We start from the raw sequence: 19,679 nt of genomic DNA, 5'->3' as shown, positions 1-19,679 counted from the left end.
AATACAAAACCTTTGTGGAAAAAGGAATGAGTTTTACAGATTGACACATATATGTAAGAATTTTTGGTGTTCTGAATTTTCTGAAAGATGAAATGTATATAAAAAGAAATGAAATCTCAGCTGAGTAAAGCAGAGAAAAAGTCCTCTCTTCAGTGAGGAAATAGGACAATTTGGAAAGATGAGGGATAGAAGAAAGAAACATGAAGGATGATGAGGTCTTGCATAGGAGAAAACAAAAGCTGACAGAAATAAAGATAATATGCTTCCCGAGTACTTAGAAAGTCACACAGATAGTTGTCGATAACAATTATAGTAATATCAGTTGAGTAAGAAGGAGGAAGACAGGATCATACCAGAAAGAGAGGCTGGAGAAATATTAGTGAGATTCAGCTACGGTCTGAAATGGAAATTCTCACAAAAGTACAGTGGGCTTCTTCCTGTTTTTATTGTTGGGAATTTTGCTCTTTTACACAACAGGGTTCAAACTGTTATTCCATTCATCTCCCAAACACTGCTCCAGACAATTCCAGTTACAGCATTAAGAATGTAACTGTAATAGACACTATACCTGGGTATCTAAAACAGACATACATACCTCCAAATGTCTCCTGTTGAGGCAAACTGTAATTGCTAACTCCTTATAAAGATTTGACACCTCCATTATTTAGTAATTACTTCATTTATTTTTCCATTATTTGTCCTGAATTTCCTGCAGTTTATCACCTCGCAAAATGTGTTTTTTTCTGCTTGTTAAATTCCACATTACAGTTTATGGCACGATAAACCATGGTTGAACCACACCTGCATACTGAGAACACCATAAGGGATCCTCCCTGAAAATGAGTGATCAACAAGAAAGTCCTTTTCACTAATAAGGATATCTTCATCACAGACAAAACAGAAGCTATAAAGATGAAGGAAAAAACCTAAACATATTAAAAAAATTGTGTCATACAGACAGAGACATAGTACAGAGAGATTATAATAAATTACAAAGTTCAACAAAATAAAATGTTAGAATTACTGAAAAACTACACCTCTAGCACCTGCTGTACCACGTGCTAACATGTTATACACAGGACAGAAATACCTACTTTAATCTTACAAAAAGGTTGTAAGCAGTAGTTCACAAATACTAAGTGATAGAGACAATAGAAACAAATTATCTAAATATCAAAAACCATCATGAGGAAAGCAATATTACTTCCTCTATTTCACAAAAAGCGAGCCAGAGATACTTATTAAAAACTGATAGACCCATTCTCGTCCTTTTGCACAAACAATATCATGTATGACAAATTCAAAACCAGGACAGGACTGGACAACAGAACAGAAAAAACACAAAAAGAATATTTCAGCTGGAAGAGACCCAAAAAATATTTCAAGAAGTTGTATTTGTATAATTATTCAAATGTAACATCATGATGGAAGAAAAGCATTATTAAATCAGTGAATTTCATTTAAAATTCAGGGGAAAAAGTAATTATTTTATTTTCATTAAAATAAGTAACTTCATGGGAAAGAAACTACATTGCAGCAGTAAGAAAGCAATAACTATTTTATTATTAGTCATTTGAAACACTGATCATTGTGTTTGCAAAAGAGCTTTCAAAATCACTGAATGTTTTAAAAAATATTTAAAAGCATATACATGTGCATGCCTGTACACAATCTACACATAATTTTTCTTATAAATCTTCATTTATTTGCATTTTGATTATGCTGACCATCCTATATCTGGTTATTCTCTCACCATGAAATCGAAACTGTTAAAAACATTCATTAAAAGGGATTGTTGAACAGAAGATCTCTAGGCAGCTAATCACAAGAAGCACTTGTGTAACTCCAGAAACAGAATTATATGAATCTCAGGTTCCACGTATCATATTATTCATTATATAATTAAATTTTATTTACATAGCCTATACACATACTGGGATAAATCTGATGCCTTAAAGCCTGTCAGGGATGCTTATTTTTTGTTTAAAAATTAAAACTATTTTTCTGTGTTTTATCTGGTCCATTCAAGTAATATCATGCATTAATCTGTCAAAAAAAAAAAGAAAAAAAGAAAAAAAAGATAAATCAAATCAAAGTACAGAATTTCTTTGATTTGATATAACTTAAAATGCACTTGTGTCTTAGTGGCTTGAGCCTTTTCTTACTCCAAATATGATAAAGAATTATACTCTCATAGAAACCAAAAACATCTACCTAAATCTCAGAATGACACCTTTCTCTAAATGGAGGATAAGGACTACTCTGTTTTTACATGACTCTTCTGAATTGAACGTGCGTCTACAGCAGATATCAGCTTTAGTGAAAGAACCTTCTATTGCTGTCCAATGGTAAACAGACCAAAAAACAGATTAAGTCCACTTCATTTACATATTTTATTAATCACCATTAAGCAAATTCTTGTCACAGAAAATGTCACAATTTTCATGTTTAAAATGGAAAATAAGTAAGATTTCATTAACTGAACAGCAAGAACTTTATTCAAGGTTACAGTAAATCTTCAAATCCTCTAGTGAACAGAATTTCAAACAAAGAAGAAATTCAACTAGAGAGTTACCAGTGTTTGTATAAGAAAACATCAAATATCAGTAGATACCAACTATTATAACTGCAGTTAAAATAGCTGTTTTGAATAGCGCAGCTTGAGCATCTGTATCTGTTATTGTAAAAGAGAAGTAGCAGTATGGTGAGAGGTAAAAAGAACAGAGGGCAGAATGAGCTTTACTGTCAGAAATCACCAGTGAAAAGAAGAGTCACCTCTCTACTGACACTGAAGACAGGTCTATCTGAGCATATACTCAGAAAAATGCTACTTCAAATTCAGAAGAGGCAGGAAGAAAACAGTGCATTCCGGGTGTTGTTCATGATTCACTCTGACAAATGCTGTTCCTGTGCTGCTAAGAAAGAACTTGTAATTGATATAATTTGTTTGGGAGCATTCATTCTGTTTAAGAGGATAAACACACTGACAACTAGCTGAGCCGCAGGTGAGAAAACATATTCGAAACCCAAGGGTAAAACAAGATGTGCCAGACTTTGAACATAAATTGTGTAAGATAAATTAGAACTTGTAACATATGTTCAGAATAAGGCACAATATAGATATAAACACAGGCACAATTATGCAGATTTGAGGATAAATAATCAATGGTTTCACAAGGTACTTAGGAAACAGATTTTCTGTCTAGTCATGAGGGTTTTTTTAAAGCTGACACATTCACCAACTGGTTTAGTGTGTACCTGACAGCCCAACCATGATTTTCTTCGGGTTTAATTTTAAATCTCATTCACAAGACCTTTCTCTGGGATTAAGCAGAACATCTACCATTCCTCTGGGGAAGTAATTTCAAAATTGTAATCCACAAAAACACTAAGATGCCTAGATAGGCAAGTGTCAAATATCCTTATGCCAAAGAGCTTAAAAAGTACTTGTACAAAAGGAACAGCTGAAGGGGTGCTGGCCTACCACTCTCCAGATGACTCAAATGAACAAAAGGGATAAACTATTGCCATTGAACCTAAAGAGCAATTTTAACAGTTTCTACCAACACTTTGGAGAGTGAAGAGAATAGAGAATGATTAGAGTTCTACAGCAGAAATTACTTCCAAAACAAAATGCACCTATGAGCCTTGACAGGATAGAAGGATTAGGGCTGTAGATGAAAAGAAGAAGAAAGACACATCATCAAATGTGAAGACCTGAGGAATATGAAAAAAGAAATAAATGGAAATATACGGGTCAGAATAATTCTGATTGCAGGAGAGAGTAAGAATCAATGGAGCAAAAGGAGTTGGAAATGGGAATAAGTGGTAGAACAGTTGAAGAAAATCAGAGGCAGAGTAGCACTATTTTAGAGTCTTACTACTGGTGTGAACACAGAACATGCTAGGTTGTTACATGATTTGAAGTGATCCATCAGTAATAGTAAATGCTTCACCATGACAGTGACTAAATTATAATTTCTGTTATTTGTTTAAAATGCTTATTTTCGCCACAACATAAAGCATGAACAGTTGGATGGCTTTTTTTTACATCTTTCACTAGGGCCTGTGTTCTGTCATTCTGTATTAAACTAAACTTTTTTACAGAATTTCACTTAAGACAGACTTTTTCTTCCTGTCCAAATCTTCAAGTCAGAGTGCATGCAATCAAAAAAGAAACTGCTTATGAATAATTCAACAATTTTGTTAAACTAAATTGTATATTGGTGGCCATTAAGCACAAGTACAATACTATCCCCATCATTATCAGCAACTCTTATGCTCAAGAAGAAAAGAAAACATCTATTGGAATCAGCCTCAGAACAAATTTAGGCTGGTATAAGAGGAAAGAAATGAGCAACTTGAAAGGTAAATCATTACTGTAGAAAAGAAGCTATATTCCATGTACTAGCATTATCATGCTGTGATGTACCATTAATTTACTGTTAAAAGATGCAAATGGGCATGTTAGCCCACAGTCTCTCCTTTGTCAAGTTACATCAACATCACTTTAATTTTAACTATTTACTTGATCACATTTACCCTAATTAGCTAAGTAGTGTGAATTAAAGAACATTTCTGAAAGCCTGATGTTCTACCAGGAACTCTTCCAATGTACAGCATGCTTGACCAATGTTCTCATTCAACATAATGAGAAAGAACAACTATCCAAGGCTTTTAAGTGCTGGCATTTGTTGCAAGGATGCTAGCCAAATTCCAGATCACTTAGTTACATTATGCATACTTGCATTTCTTCTCTACTCCAAAACAGACACATTATTCTTAATTTTATACTCTAAAAACATAATTGAACAGAATTGTTGGTACACAATAGCTGTACTATTTGTAAAAGAAAAAGCAGTTGCATTTCAGTAGCATCCAAAAAGATTCTAGTTACATTACATGCATTCTTTAATAATACTACACAAAAGCTACAGTGAAAGAACATAAGACAAATGGTGCACAGTTAATAAGAGTTTATTGAATGACAAAATAATAACTGATGAGGCCTGTGAGTATTCCAAATAATACTCAAAATATTTCAGACCATTATATATAAAGTAATCCAACCATAAAATTACATACTCACAATTTGTAGCTGCCTAGAAAAATCTGATTTATTAACTTGATTTGTATCTAGCAGAAACACTATGCCAGAGTCTGAATTAAACTGTGCATGACAAAAATGAACCATCTGAACTTTCCTTACTACTTAGCTGCCTTGCTTTCTTTTTTAAACAGCCAGCTGGAGAGAGCTTTCGTTCCTCCACACCAAGCATGCAACCATTCTGTGCATAAAGGAATGACTACAAGAAAAATGTTCACATAATTTTAGCTCTGTTTTATGACACAGATGTGTGTGTGGATGCAGGCAATTACCGGGTTGACTAAACCCATTCTTTGACAGTATGTTTTATATACAATTTCCTAAGGTAGAGAAACAGTGAGTCAGAATTTCAAGGAGTCTGTTCAAGCCATAGAACTAAGGCAATTTGTGTCATCATGATTCCCTTTGTTCCATCCCTGAAAGAATCCTCTTCTTGACTACTTATCTGTACCAGTCACATTCCTCGATGAATTTTATTCAATTTCAATTTCTAATCTCCAACTTTTTTTACCCCTTGCCTACTACTCCTACTATCTCATTAAGGAATCATGGAATCCCCCACCCACAATCTCCAACTTTCTGATAGAAAAAAAATTACCATACAGGAAAGAAAGTGGTAATAAATCCCAAAATAAACTATTAAGAAGAATGAGATGCTCAGAAACAGGTAATCAAATTCAGTGGCATCCCAGCAATGTCTTCAAAACAAAAATGTCTTTAATTCTTCATTCTTTTGTTTCACACACGCTTAAAGCTGTATCTACATGCCAGTCTCTAATTCCCCCATAATTTATTGTGTCCTTAAGACATGTACATATTCATTATTCAGGGAGGTTCTAATGATCTTTCTACTTCCTTTTATTCTGCTTATGTAAATTTTCAATCTGTCAGGCAGTTTGTTTTTTTTATTTCCATCGTTTATACTCAGTTTTTACTGTTTCGATGCTTTTTGTAGAAAGTGCTCCTTTGATCTTGAAATACTTAAGAAACATTGTCTACCTTAAAGTCACAGAACCTTTTCAAAAACTTTAAATGAAAGTCAGTAATCAATGGAAGTCAGTAATGCATTTTTTTTAAAAAGAAAAAAACAAACCACCAAAAAACCCACTCTGCTTTACTTAGTTTGTCTTAAAGCATCAATCAATATTCAAATACTATTCAATATCATATGCCACTATCCACCATAGTGGATTGTAATTCCTGACAAATACATCACACTGGAGACACTGAATTCTTACTTGAAGTTGAAAAATCCCTCAGTCCCTGGTTTAAATGTGCAGTGCTATAACTGAACTAAACGGAACCATACTGTCTCAGATACAACAAGCGAGTTATAGATCTCACTTAAGAAGATTAAATTATCTTCTTCCTTACTTGGTTAGCAGTGTGGAAAAGAATCAAAACATCAGCCAGCCACAACACTACAGCTGTTCCTCACACTGGAAACATTTTGCCCTGTCTCTTTATAGTGCAGAACTTCTCTGCAATGCTCTTGCCTTAATTGTGCCCAGTAATTTACTGAGATTTACTCAAACTGAACCTACATACTAATAATCCACTTCGCAGTACAGAAAACAATGCACCCATTACAGTATTTTCCTGCATACCTGTAATTTGCCAGGCTGCATCATACATTCTCATCAGTATTTGAACACAGAAGACACACTTGTTTACAATACAGAGAGATTATTTAGGCAGTAACTGCGGATCTTGCATATATATGGCATGTAGCCACATCAGCATTGTCAAGTGGGGGACTTTTTTTTACAGGACTGGTACAGCAGATACACACCCCAGCATTCCTTGTGCAGATAATAAAAAGAGCAGAATAAGCCATATTAACCACAGTTAATATGAGGCACATTTGTGTCCAGAGACACAACCTCACAACTGGGGTAGAGAGAAAACAAAGATAGGTAGTAAATGTGAGTATAAAATACATCTATTATATAGCTCTTGGAAGCAAGATAGCACTTAAAGCATCAGTTCAACCTGCAAGTCAGATGCCTCATACTCTTGTTTAAAAATAACAGAACAGTTACAGCACTGCAGAGGATGCAGCTTCAAAATAACAATGTACTTCTTCACATAATGAAGGGTAACCTAATTTGTTCATATAAGTCCAGGTTAAGTTATGGAATTCCTTACCACAGTCCACTGTCAATATTAAACATTTACAGAGGTTTAGAACTGTCTGCATGTGCTAATGGAAGGAAAAATTAATTGTACTATCTTACATAGATGCATAAAGTCCTTTATCACAAAAAGTGATAGTAAAGACAACGTTCTGTATGGCAACATGGTATATGCTAACAAGCATATAGTACTAGTATATGATTTCCCTTCATTTCTTCCCCGGCATTTGTTATTGATCATTGTCAGAGACAGGAGACTGAACTAGACAAACATGAGCTCTGAATCAATATAGCTGTTTTCTTGTGGCAACAGGGAAACTCAAGGTAGAAAGCAGAACAGGTTTCCAGAGTAGTGCTGTTCTAAGAGCCCAGTATGGGCAACAGAGCTGAGAGGTGCATGAAGCAAGAAGCTGTGGAAATGTGGGGTAAGCACAATCCTCAAGGTCATGATTTCTTTAGAGTTTGATCCTGAGGACCCAGAGGTGACCAGAGGAGAGTCTGTGAGGGATGAATATAGTTAAAATTAAGTTTCAAAGAGAACATGATCATTTGATCATGTCAGAGTGGGTAAACAACATTGAGTAAAACAAATAATCAAACTAGAGAGGGAAAAGTGAAAAGAAGCCCTAGGTGGAGAGAAGGCTATTTAGCCCTGTTGTAAATTCTCAGGAGAGAGAAAAGACAAGCAAACAACATGAACCATAACACTGCAATAATTATACTTAAGTATATTTATAAAGAATCTTGTTGACCCAGCAACAAATTCTGGTGCACAAAAAGGAAGCTCCTGAACCCACACATGCTTTAATTACTCTGTATCAGTTTAGTGCTATTACTGTTTGCACAGATTCAATCTAAATGGAATTTGATTTGAGAATTCAGGTACTGTTCCATTTGACTTTTCTTAATCTTCGTTGTATTAAATTGTAAATAATTCCTCCTAAGTAACTCCCCCGTCAGTTTATTACCTTGAACATGCTGAAGAATTTTGATTGTCCTTTTGTGATAACACTGAAGTTTATGGATAATCACTTTTAAAACTGAATTTTGCCCTCTTGCTCTTCATGCATACCACTATATGTCCACGTTATTCAAAACTAAAGTACAAAAAAGCTGTAGGCTTGATTATATTTTAAGATCCTTTTTTGTTCTTCATATATGCAGATGATCCTCAACACCTCAATTTCTGTGCTCAACAGATTGTTGTCTGATGTCTTCTATTCCCTTGGCTATTATAAATTCAGCCTATGGACAATCCTCTCCTCTTTCTAAGCAAGTCCATGAGAAGATGTATTAACTTTAAAATAAAGACAAAGTTTTATGTGAAAAATCCATATGCATTCCACAATCTAGTATTGCTGTCTAAAATCTACACCATTCAAAGTACAGAGTCCTTTGAAAAATCAGTTTGGAATGCTTAGGATATTCCAACTGGCATTCCTAGCAAAATTAAAGTATAAGTAAAAAAATTAAAAAACTAAGAGAACACAGAAAACACCCATTTAACAATACTGGTGTTTTCAATAAGGGTATAATTAGGGAAACACTTACCTTATTTGTTGTCTGCTAGAATCTTCCTTTAAAAGCTGTCTGGACTCAGCTTTCACAGTGCAGAACACAGACATCTTCCAAAGTCTTAAATTCAGGGAAAGAATAAAGTAAAATTTGATTAATACATTATCCTATCACTACCCAGAATTCTGAAAGAAAGCTACACTAATTTGTTAAGAGCTCAGACAGATTTAAATGAAACAACAAGCCACTACTGAATTTAAATATGAAATTCCATGTTTCTCATAATTCTAGCTTATCTGAATAAGATTTTACTATGTCATCTCAGCAGATAGAACAACCCATGTTATTTTAAACTAAATCAAGTGTTTAGAAATTCACTGAATATGATAATAAAGTTGAAAGAATACATTCCATAAGGAAAAAACCTAGAGACACAGGAAATACCAGCTTTTTAAAGTCAGAGGTGATATGGAAAGAAGTTCTATACTTAATATAAATCAGTTCTGGTTTGCATGTTTTAAATCAACATAAACTTCTTAAACAATTAATGACTATGTGCAGCAACATGTAACTATATATAAACATAAATAAATATACATTGATTTCTGGAGATAAGGAAAAAATTCCATGAGAAAGTTAAAATATATTTGTTCCTCGCACCCTGCCATATCAGAAAAACACTCTTGTGATAGTAGATATACCCACTCCTAGTGGGTAGTATTACTATTTTCATGCTACTGCTACCACTTTCATGCTACTATGAAATAGTGTCATAAAAATATTAAAAATTCAAGGTTTTTTTTCTCCCCCTAAAGTATGGGTATTTTTATACCTTCAGATATACACAAAACTTTGAATCTTTAGAAGAATATAAATATTAATTTAAACATCTGCCTTGAAAGTACTTCTCCTCTTGAAGTTTCCTGTTACTTTATTCATTCATGTATCACTAATTCTGTACTGACCTTTTCAAGATATATAAATACCTGGTCAGTTATACATTTATTTTTACTTATTCTCAAGGATTTAATTTGATCTGAAGCATACCCCCCATAAAAGCCCAGAGATTTAATCTGAAGAATTCTGGTCTTTGTAGGGAAACAGAATTTGTAACATTCCAAGTTATGCCAACTGTTGATTATTGTCACTTTTGAAAATTACAGTTAGTTCGCTGTCAGCCTATCTTTAGCCACTAGATCCTCTTTTCCCTGCCTTTTGCAAGATAAATAACCCTTTAGGATTCTGTATTGTACTGAAAGGTACCCAAAAACTAAGTAAAACATAAGTCTTTTCCAGAAGAAATTGGCCAATTGAAATCCCCATGGTGTGCAGTGCATTTTCCAGATGTAGCACTACGCTCCACAGTTTTGTCACACACGCTTCAGACAGGAGCACTGGAACCACCCATGATTGTTTCAGATTCTAAAACAAAGATGACTTAATACAAACAAAAGCTGAGCAAAGAGCCGTATCGGCGAGGCTCGTTATAAGCCCGGCTTGGCTCCCACAGGAGCAGCTGTTCTGGCACAGGGATGCTCCCCAGCCTCACACCGACAGCGCTGCTGGAAAAAACCCTCCTCGATGTGTAGCGCACATTTGCACCGCCAGAGCCCTTCTCGGCACTTCTGGCGCTCCCTCCCCCTTTTCACACTGCGCCAACAGAGTAATTTGTGCCGTTATATGAACGGATTTCGGAAAATCACCCTGGATTAATTTCCTTCTCCTGCTAGGCTGTGTTTCACAGAATCACAGAATCGACTGGGCGAGAAAAGGCCTCCGAGATCATCGAGTCCAACCCATGACCGGACACCACCCTGTCAACCAGACCACGGCACTGAGTGCCACGTCCAGGCTCTCCTTACACACCTCCCGGGACGGTGACTCCACCACCTCCCTGGGCAGCCCATTCCAATGTTTAAACACCCCTTCTGGGAAAAAGTTCTACCTAATGTGTGCCCTTCAGCCTCCCTAATGTCCACCCTAAACCTGTCAGCCCTTTGCCCCGTATCACCCGCACCAGCTCAGGAGCAAACAAGGCACGGCGCCGCCGACGTCGGGGCGGAACGGGGAACTGCGGGCTGGCACACACATGGAACACGCGGCCGGAGCAGAGAGGAGTGGCAGCCCCGTGTGCCGCCAGCCCGGCACGGTGCGGGGGCACAGGGCGGGACGGGGACGGGGACGGGGACGGGACGGGGACGGGGACGGGGACCGGCCACCTGCCCCCGGCACGACCTCCGGTGCTCAGCTCGGCGGAGCCGCGTCCCGCCCCTCCCGCCCAGCGCCTCCCCTGGCCCCGCTGAAGGGGCGGCGGGGCGCGCGCCCCGCCCCGCCCCGTCGCGCGCTCACCTTCCTCGCGCGCCGGCACAACCCCGCGGACGCGCCTGCCCCGGCGCCTGCGCGGCACGCCGCCGCCCGCCGCTGCCCCCAACCGCAGGCGCCCGCGCGGTCGCCGCGGCAACGGGACGCGGAGTGGTGGAGGAAGCGGGCGGTCCGGTTCGGCCATGTCGCGAATCCTGTGCGGAATGGCTGAACGAGGAGGTGAAGCTCTCCGGCGCGTCGGTGAGTGGCCCTGCTGCGCGGGGAGGACCGAGGGCGCTGCTCAGGGTCGGGCCAGAATCGGGCCAGGGGATTCCCCTCCCCCCCCCCCGGCTGCTCCCCCGGCGGACCCGCCCGCTGGCCCGCTCCCAGGTACCGCCGCAGGTATATGTTTAGTCGTAGAATCATGTAGTCGTCAAGGGTGGAAGAAGCCTTCAGGATCACTCAGTCCAACTGTCCGCCCCGCACTGCCACTGTGACCCCTAAACCACATCGCCCAGTGCCAGACCCAGACGCTCCTTAAACACCTCCAGGAATGACTGGTGGCTCCACCACCTTCCTGGACAACCTGTTCCAATGCCTGAAGTTTTCAAGCTGAAGTTAATTCTCCTCATGGGGCAAGTGCTCTGGGGAGACAGGAGGTGCTGGAGCTTCACCTGCTAATAAGGACTCCAGAGGATAAAAAATATATTTTGATGTGTTTGGAAAGTAGTGCTTTGTTTTGTATGGCAGGTGTTGTGCTGGCATTGCAAAAACATTTGTTCTGCAAGGAAGAGGGAGCAACTTCCTCTTGATAATTAGAGCAATGGATAATCACCAACTGTATGAAGTTTAACAAGGGCAAGTGCCAGATTCTGCACCTGGAATGGAACAACCCTGGTTGTGTGTATAGACTGGGAAATGAGAGGCTGGATAATAGTGCCATTGAAAGGGACCTGGGGATCCTGGTCGATAACAAGTTGAATATGAGTCAGCAGTGCCTGGCAGCCAGGAGGGCCAACCGTGTCCGGGGGGGCATCAGGCAGAGCATCACCAGCCAGTGGAGGGAGGGGATTGTCCCGCTCTGCTCTGCACTGGGGCAGCCTCACCTTGAGTCCTGTGTGCAGTTTAGGCACCACAACATAAGAAAGACATTAAGCTTTTAGGAGCTTAATGCCCTCAAAGGAGGGCAACGGGGATGGTGAAGGGCCCTGAGGGGAAGCCGTATGAGGAGTGGCTGAGGTCACTTGGTGTGTTCAGCCTGGAGAAGAGGAGACTGAGGGGAGACCACATCATAGTCTTCAACTTCCTCGTGTTGGGGAAGCAGAGGAGCAGGCACTGATCTCTTCTCTGTGGTGACCAGTGACAGGGCCCAAGGAAACAGCATGAAGCTGAGTCAGGGGAGGTTTAGGCTATCAGGATATCAGGATATCAGGAAAAGGTTTTTCACCCAGACGGTGGTTGGGTATTAGAACAGGCTCCCCAGGGCAATGGTCACAGCACCAAACCTGACAACCTTCAAGAAGTGTTTGGATAACACTCTCAGGCACATGGTGTGACTCTTGGTGTGTCCTGCACAGGGCTGAACTTGATAATCCCTGTCGGTCTCTTCCAACTCACCATATTCTATGACTCTTGAAGAGAAGCACATTAGATCTAGCTTTGTTTTCATTTGCATTTTGTGTGGAAAATGTAGTAATCATAGTTTATAGATATTGCCACAATCTCAATGACAATGTTTATATTTTTACAACGAAAATGAGAAATTACTACCTAAAGCTTATGTTGCAAAATAACTACACAGAAAGTTTATTTATTTGTGAGTTGAAAAGTATTACTGCTAAGTCAATCTTCTAAAATTCCTCTGAATTATTTAATGAAGTTTGGACTTAGTTTTGTTATAATAACAAGCTGTATTAAGATTAATGTATGAATTCTTTTAATTTTCTTATTTTTTGGAAAAAACTCAAACAACAAAACCCAAAACTTAGTTCCAGGATCATTTCCAGAAGAATTTTCTAACGGCTACCTCCTAGGAGAACTTCTACACAAATATGGTCTTCAGGATGACTTTAAACAATTTTCACAGAGCAGGTTAGTACTTATGGATAACATGTCTCTTACATAAAGTAGACATATTTTAATATAGTATACATATTTTCTCAGAATTTCTAAATGCAGAGTGGGAAAACATGTAGAACTTAGTGAGATTTGAAACATTTTTCAGAGATTCAAAAGCTGCTTGTGTGTGATGCCTTAATGAGTGTCATATATCTAGAGAGATTGATCATACTTCTTCAAGAAAATTATGCATTTTGATTGTAACTACAATAGTAACAGGTTAGACCAAGAATGCAAAAAGCTCTTCAAGGATGTCTCTAGGGCTGGAAATACTGTCACTGTCCCTGTGAGCTGTGTAGAGCCAGGAATACAGAGTTGTGGTGTGGTGGTGACCATTCCATCTTCACTAAAATGAAAATGGTGGAGATACATTGTGAGGCTCTGAGTGAAGCCCTGGTAGAAAATCATACAAGAATGTATAAGTTTACAAGTAATCTGGTGTAGTATCTGTCCTGAAGAAGAACTGAAAAATGTGAACTTGAAAAGTCTTGTGCGGATCTGTGAGCTTTGGTACAGTTGATGCAGTTCATGGAGTTCCTTGGCTTATGCATCAAGAGTGCCAGGCTGCATGAAATCTTCCTTTTTCTTCTGAACCTCTGTTTTTATGTTCTTTGAACTTCCCGTGTATTCACACCCTTCCCTCTGCAAGTCCCACCAATTTTCAAGAGAGCAACTTGAGCACAGCTAACAAAGGCAGCCAGCAAAAAGCAGTTTTGCACAGCAGTTTTTGCGCTCTGCTTCTAAGACTTCTAGATCTTCCAGGAATTTCTGGGATCATTGGAAAACCCCTGGTAACTCTTTGAGGAAGTTTAGAGTACCTGCTGTTGCTGGGGAAAATAACAGGCTTTTACTTCTAGCAGGCTCTAGCAGCTTCTAACAAGTTCTCTTGATTCTTCCCAATAAAAGTGTGCTTTGAGGTGCAGTTAGTGAAGATGCACTTCAGTATGTGCAAGAAGTGGTTAGAAACTCTGCTGAGACAGTGTATGTGTGCTCAGCAAGCGTGGGGATGCGTGACAGAGTGTGATACCCAATACCCATTGGAGCAACTACTCAGAATATCAGAGGCCTCAAGTCAGATTTCTCTCCAGAGAAAGGAGTCAAGTCTCCCTGTGTCAGACCAAAGGGAATGCCCAGAATCTTTACGTCTTCATGAGTGGGAGGTGATGGCTTTGCCTGCAGAGCTATATGCTCATGGAGGATCTGTGTAACCAAGTCAAGCTGCTGCAGAATGAAATCAGTGGATTGGATCTTCTCTGAGACACTGCAGATACAGGAACCTGGACCCGCAGCTGTGCTGAGAGAGAGGCAGGCAGAATCTGGTTGGGTTGGGAAAAGGAGATGACTGGCAAGGAGGTGACTTCTGGCAAGAAAAGGAAGGTGTCTGCTCCACCTGCTGATGTGAAGCTGCAGAACAGGTTGATGGCTGTGGTAGCAGATGAGAGGCTGGTGGCACTGTGCAACAAAACATCTGAGCTGTTGAAGTCTAAACTACATCAGAGCACCAGAGGGAGCAAGTAAATGATAGCACTAGAAAATGGAGGTGCCATCTGCTGACCTGACATGCTAGCCAGAGGGGTTTACTGCATGCTGGGCCTTCAGTCCAGAGCTGCAGAGATTTGTCCAGAGCCCTTGCACTGTTATCCCTGCTGCTCTTTTCTGTGGGTACCAAGGATATTGCCAGAGAGACCTGGAGCCACAAGCACGGGGCCCAAATATTTTTTTTTTCTTATTTCTGCTGGTGAGGTGGATGGGCTTGATGAGGAGTAGATAGATTCCATGGGTCAACAAGTGGTTGTGCAGCTGCTGTTAACAGCAGGGATTTGTTTTTCACAGCCGTGAGATCCTCTTTTGAGAGGGAAGACTGCTAGGAAGATATAGGATCCACCTGGCCAAGATGGGCAAAAGCATCTTTGAAACAGCCTGACAAACCTGGTGAGGATAAACTAGGAATGAGGGGAGAAGGAGAGGATTACTCTCAAACAAGTGAGGAAGTGATGGCCTGGACTGGCAAGCAAGAAGAGGGTGATGCAAATAAGAGCAGCAAAACAGAAGGCCTTCCACCCCAAATGTATGCACACTATTAAGGAAGTGCTGAGAAGATAAGGTTATGGGATAAACATTCACACCTTTTCTAAATTTTTCTGCATTTTTTAAAAATCAACACAACTGGCTGCCTCTCTAAAGTGCCTGTATACTAAAGCATGCAGCATGGGGATCAAACAGAAGAAATTAGCAGCCTGTGACCTGTTGCTGGATTATCATTGGAATCACAGAGAGGCAGTGGATTAGCTCACACAACTGGCGTGCTGCCATGGCTGGATATAGGCTCTTTAGGATGGACAGGCTGGGAAGGTGAGGAGGAATAAGAGCTGCCCCATGTGTGAGAGAGCAGATAAGTTCCAAGACCTGCCTCTGTAGCAGCCATGCTGAGTTGTCTTTCTGCATCAAAGGTGGCAGAGTGTGGCTCCATTGATCAGCCTCCCTCTCAGGTCCTTGAGTATTTCTCAGACTGCTATGCTGAGGCTGAGATACTTAATGGCTTCTCTGTCCTACTCTATTCTACTGGTAAAACTTGCACTCTGAAATCCCAAGCCCCTGAGACTAACAGGAAAGTCTGCAGCAGTTGTTTACCCAGTGTCATCTTGAAAACCTCCAAGGATGAAGACTACACTAACTCTCCAGGCAATTTATTTCAATTTTCTTGACTGTCCTCATGGGGAAAAGACCTTGTCTTATGCCTAGGCAGAAGGGCAACGAGAAGGGCTTTTACAGATATCTCCACAGCAAAAGGAAGGCTAGGGAAAATGTGGACCTATTGAGACATCCATAAGACTTTGATATCCCAAGCCTCTGAGACTTATAGGACAGTCTGTAGCAAGAAAGGAACGTTTAAATAAATTTGAAATATGCAAGTCCATGGGACCTGATGACATATACCCACCTGAGGGACCTGACTGATACCACTGCTAGGCCACTCAATAATCTTTGAAAGGTCCTGATGACTGGGGAGGTCCCTAGGACTAGAAGATTGCAACTGCCACTCCTCTCTTCAAGGAATGCAAGAAGGGGGAATATGGGATGTACAAACCAGTCTGCCGCACCTTGCAGAATAAAAAGTTAAGAGGTGGTGTCACTACAGCCTCTCAGTGCATGTGAGATGGTTTGTGACAATAGGGCTCATCTTAACCTTGAATCAATGGCAGAAAAATGTTCAGTAGTTGGAAGCTGCAGTTATATATAATTGGGTAAGAAATAAGGCATGGACTATTATAGAGAGAATAATGAGCCCCTGGACAGTTTAATCTCAAAATAAGATGAATACTCTGTTACCAGAAGGTCTTCAGGTAAAATTGGGCATTTTTGTAGAATTGTGCTGGAGCTCAGCTGACCTCAAAAGCTGGTTGGTAGATACAAAGGAACTATTGTGAACTCAAGAGATAGAGCAGTGTAGAAAGCATGATGTTCTGACTCAGACTGAAGTTATGGATTTGTTGGATGAAATTTGATGTGTTAGTTGTGATAAACTGATAATTTATTATTATTTGACTTTGCCCTGTATATCTACTGATATTGACTGCTTCCACAGGAGAATCTACATATCAAGAAAAACAGTAATCTGCAAGCCACTATTTTAGCTTAGAATGTAAATTGCTAATTCTAACCTGTGTGTCCATTTCTTTTTATTGGAGAAGAAATATGTCAAAGTGTTGTGAGGTTTAATGGATAATATAGGCTTTTTTTATCATTACGTATGTTTTGATTGGCAAGAGCTCAAGTGATGATACAGCTAATGTAGAAACTTAATTCAAACTCTGTGTGTGTTTTGTGGATGGGGTACCATTAGCTGCGATTGGGGTTAGCTTTTGCTGTCAGATGCACTTTGTGTATTTATGTTTCAGGATTTATATAATCCAATGTGATCTTTGTTTTTTCCAGAAGTTATACTTAGTAATCAATGTGTGTGTACACTGCAGTAGAAAACCTAAGCCAAACTGTGTAATCCATTATTTAAGGAAGTCCTCTGTGGGTTTTATTTTTTTCCTTCTCCTGTCTTGGTATGAGGTAAGTATCATGACCATGCTTAATGCAGCAAGTTGGAACTGAAAATAAGTTTATTTTCTGGTTTTTGTTGTTGTTTTTAATCATATAGGGTTGCAGATGCAAAAGTTAACAATTTTTCTCGCCTGGAACCTACACTTCACCTCCTTGGTGTGCCGTTTAATGAGAATGTGGCCCAAGACATCATGACAGGACAGCATGGGGCTGCAACAAAGCTTTTATATGAATTGTATATTGCTTTAGAAAAAAAGAGAAAGGCAAAGCACCCTGGAGTAGTCATGGAAGCAATAAGACCCGCCGCAACTACAAATCTTAAGTCTATTGAGAGTGTTTTGTATCCAGAGGTAACTAGCTATGCCTATTTTGTATAAATAGAGAAAAGGTAGGATGTGTTTACATGTACTTTTCAAGTGTATTGCGTGCTTCCCCTCCTCACTTTTTAAATCTCCTGTTCAAACCCCAACACTTATATTGAAAAGAAGCAGTCCTTTGCAATGTCTTATACAGTGGCATTACACAGCTTATCAGTAACTCAATAGGCTATTGATCTTCTGTGTTCTGTTTTCCTTTGTTTTGGTTCATCCTGTGTTACCCGCTCTATTTTCAAGCTGTCTCCAGACTTAAAATACTATAACAACAAAGCCTAGTAGTTATTCAGCAGCTGCATTTTTACTTTTATCAGTGCAGATTGCAGACTGCATTGTGGTCTAGGTATCAACTTAGACTAATTGCCCCTCCAGGAAGCCTGTTTTTTACTATGTTGAGCTTTGTGCCACAGTGATTTGGTTCATTCTGTTACATGTCTCTCCATATATTTATACTACACTCCAGCCAGCAATATCATGTGCTGGGTAATACAAAGAGAAAAAAAAAAAACAAAAGGAAAAGAGAGTACCTAAGAGGAAGTCAGTATTGATGTAGTAGGTTCTGTTAAAGACATTCTTCTTGTTTTCAGCAGTAAGATTCAGCATGTGCAAACCATTATTTGTTAGCAGGTTGGGCAGTTTTTAAGAAGCTATATATCATGAATCAAATTCATCTGGGTAAAATTTCACTTTTTTTTCTGTCACACTTCCTGAGAAATAGTCTGCAGGCAGAAAGATTATGAACAAATGCAAGGATAGTACCAGAGAGTTGAAGTATCCCTTCAGCTATAGAGGGATAGCTTAAAGAAGTTAAGCAACTGTGAGTAGGTCTGGTCTTTAGGCAGGTTCAGAACAGCATTTGAATCATAGAATAGTTGAGGCTGGAAGGGGCCTCTGGAAATCACTTAGTCCATCCCCACTGCTCCAGGTAAAGCCAACTAGAGCGTGTTGCTCAGGACCTTGTTCAGTGGGGTCTTGACTGTCTCCAAAGCTGGAGACTTCTCAGCTTGTGTAAGTAAATTATTTACCACCCTTTCAGTAATTTTTTCGTTGTGTTTAAGTTGAATTTTCTATATTTCAGTTTAAATAGAATAGAATATGTCAGTTAGAAGGGACCTACAACCATCATCTAGTTCAACTACCAGACCACTTCAGGGCTGACCAAAAGTTAAAGCCTGTTGTTAAGGTCATTGTGCAAATGCCTCTGAAACAGTGACAGACTCAGGGCATTGACCACCTCTCTAGGGAGCCTGTCTCAGTGTTTGACTACACTCTCAGTAAAGAAATGCTTCCTAACTTGGAGTCTGAACCTCCCCTGGTGCAGCATGGGATGAATCCCATGGCTGGAGTGTGACTATAAATGGCTACAGGCTTTTTAGAAGAGACTGAAGAGGAAGGAGAGGCAGACAGATTGCCCTCTACATAAAGAGATGGATTGTGAAGAATTGTCTCCAAGGCACAGACACAAGCAGTTCAAAAGCCTGTGGCTAAGAATCACAAACCAAGGCAAAAAAGGGAACCCTGTAGTTGGTGTCTGCTACAGTCCACCTGACCAAGGAAACCTATTGACAAAACCTTCTTACTCCAGCTACAGGAGTCATCGTGCTCACAGGCTCTTGTCCTGCTGCGGGACTTCAGCCACCCCGACATCTGCTGGGAAAGTAGCACAGAGACTCCTGGAATGCATGAGAGATAACTTCTTGACCCAAGAAATAGCCCAGAGGGATGTGTTTCTTGATCTGTTGGTCACCAGAGCAAACAAGATAATTGGGGACATCAAGACTGCAGGCAACCTGGGTTGGAGTGATCATGCATTGGTGGAGTTTGCAGTCCTGAGGGATGTGGGTCAGGTGAGGAGTAAAGTTAGGTCCCTGAACTTTAGGAGAGCAGACTTTCAGCTCTTCAGGGAGATAGTCAAGGGGATACCCTGGCAGACTGCCCACAGAGACAGAGCTGAAAGATCTTTAAGGATGTCTTCCATAGAGTGTAAGAGCTAGCAATCACTAGGAGCAAGTCAGGCAAGGAAGGCAAGAGACCGACGTGGCTGCTGTGCAAATGCATAGGCAGTTGAAGCTAGGA

General features: G+C 40.0%; 2 protein-coding genes across 10 annotated transcripts in view; one reads left to right on the top strand and one right to left on the bottom strand.

The window, feature by feature from the left end:
• Window positions 1-10,869, bottom strand: part of PRLR (prolactin receptor) — a 156,198-nt gene extending 145,329 nt beyond the window's left edge. For all 3 annotated transcript variants that reach the window (XM_018077223.2, XM_018077224.2, XM_018077225.2), the window contains exons 1-2: window positions 10,775-10,869; window positions 8,794-8,877 (exon numbers count right to left, since the gene is read on the bottom strand). The gene's annotated coding sequence lies outside the window, so the exon portion shown is untranslated. The remainder of the gene's footprint in view (window positions 1-8,793; window positions 8,878-10,774) is intronic.
• A 387-nt stretch (window positions 10,870-11,256) lies between these two features.
• The window catches only part of SPEF2 (sperm flagellar 2), a 76,024-nt gene continuing 67,601 nt past the window's right edge, over window positions 11,257-19,679 (top strand). For all 7 annotated transcript variants that reach the window (XM_029961553.1, XM_029961551.1, XM_029961552.1 and 4 more), the window contains exons 1-3: window positions 11,257-11,319; window positions 13,047-13,149; window positions 17,327-17,579. In XM_029961553.1, the coding sequence (XP_029817413.1) occupies window positions 11,262-11,319; window positions 13,047-13,149; window positions 17,327-17,579 (414 nt within the window). In that variant the 5' untranslated portion in view covers window positions 11,257-11,261. The remainder of the gene's footprint in view (window positions 11,320-13,046; window positions 13,150-17,326; window positions 17,580-19,679) is intronic.

Source organism: Manacus vitellinus, unplaced genomic scaffold, assembly GCF_001715985.3.
Source record: "Manacus vitellinus isolate BGI_N305 unplaced genomic scaffold, ASM171598v3 scaffold_36_pilon, whole genome shotgun sequence".
In the NCBI taxonomy this organism is placed as follows: Eukaryota; Metazoa; Chordata; class Aves; order Passeriformes; family Pipridae; genus Manacus; species Manacus vitellinus.
The sequence above is the reverse complement of the archived record's forward strand: the minus strand, read 5'-3'. Positions and strand labels throughout refer to the sequence as shown.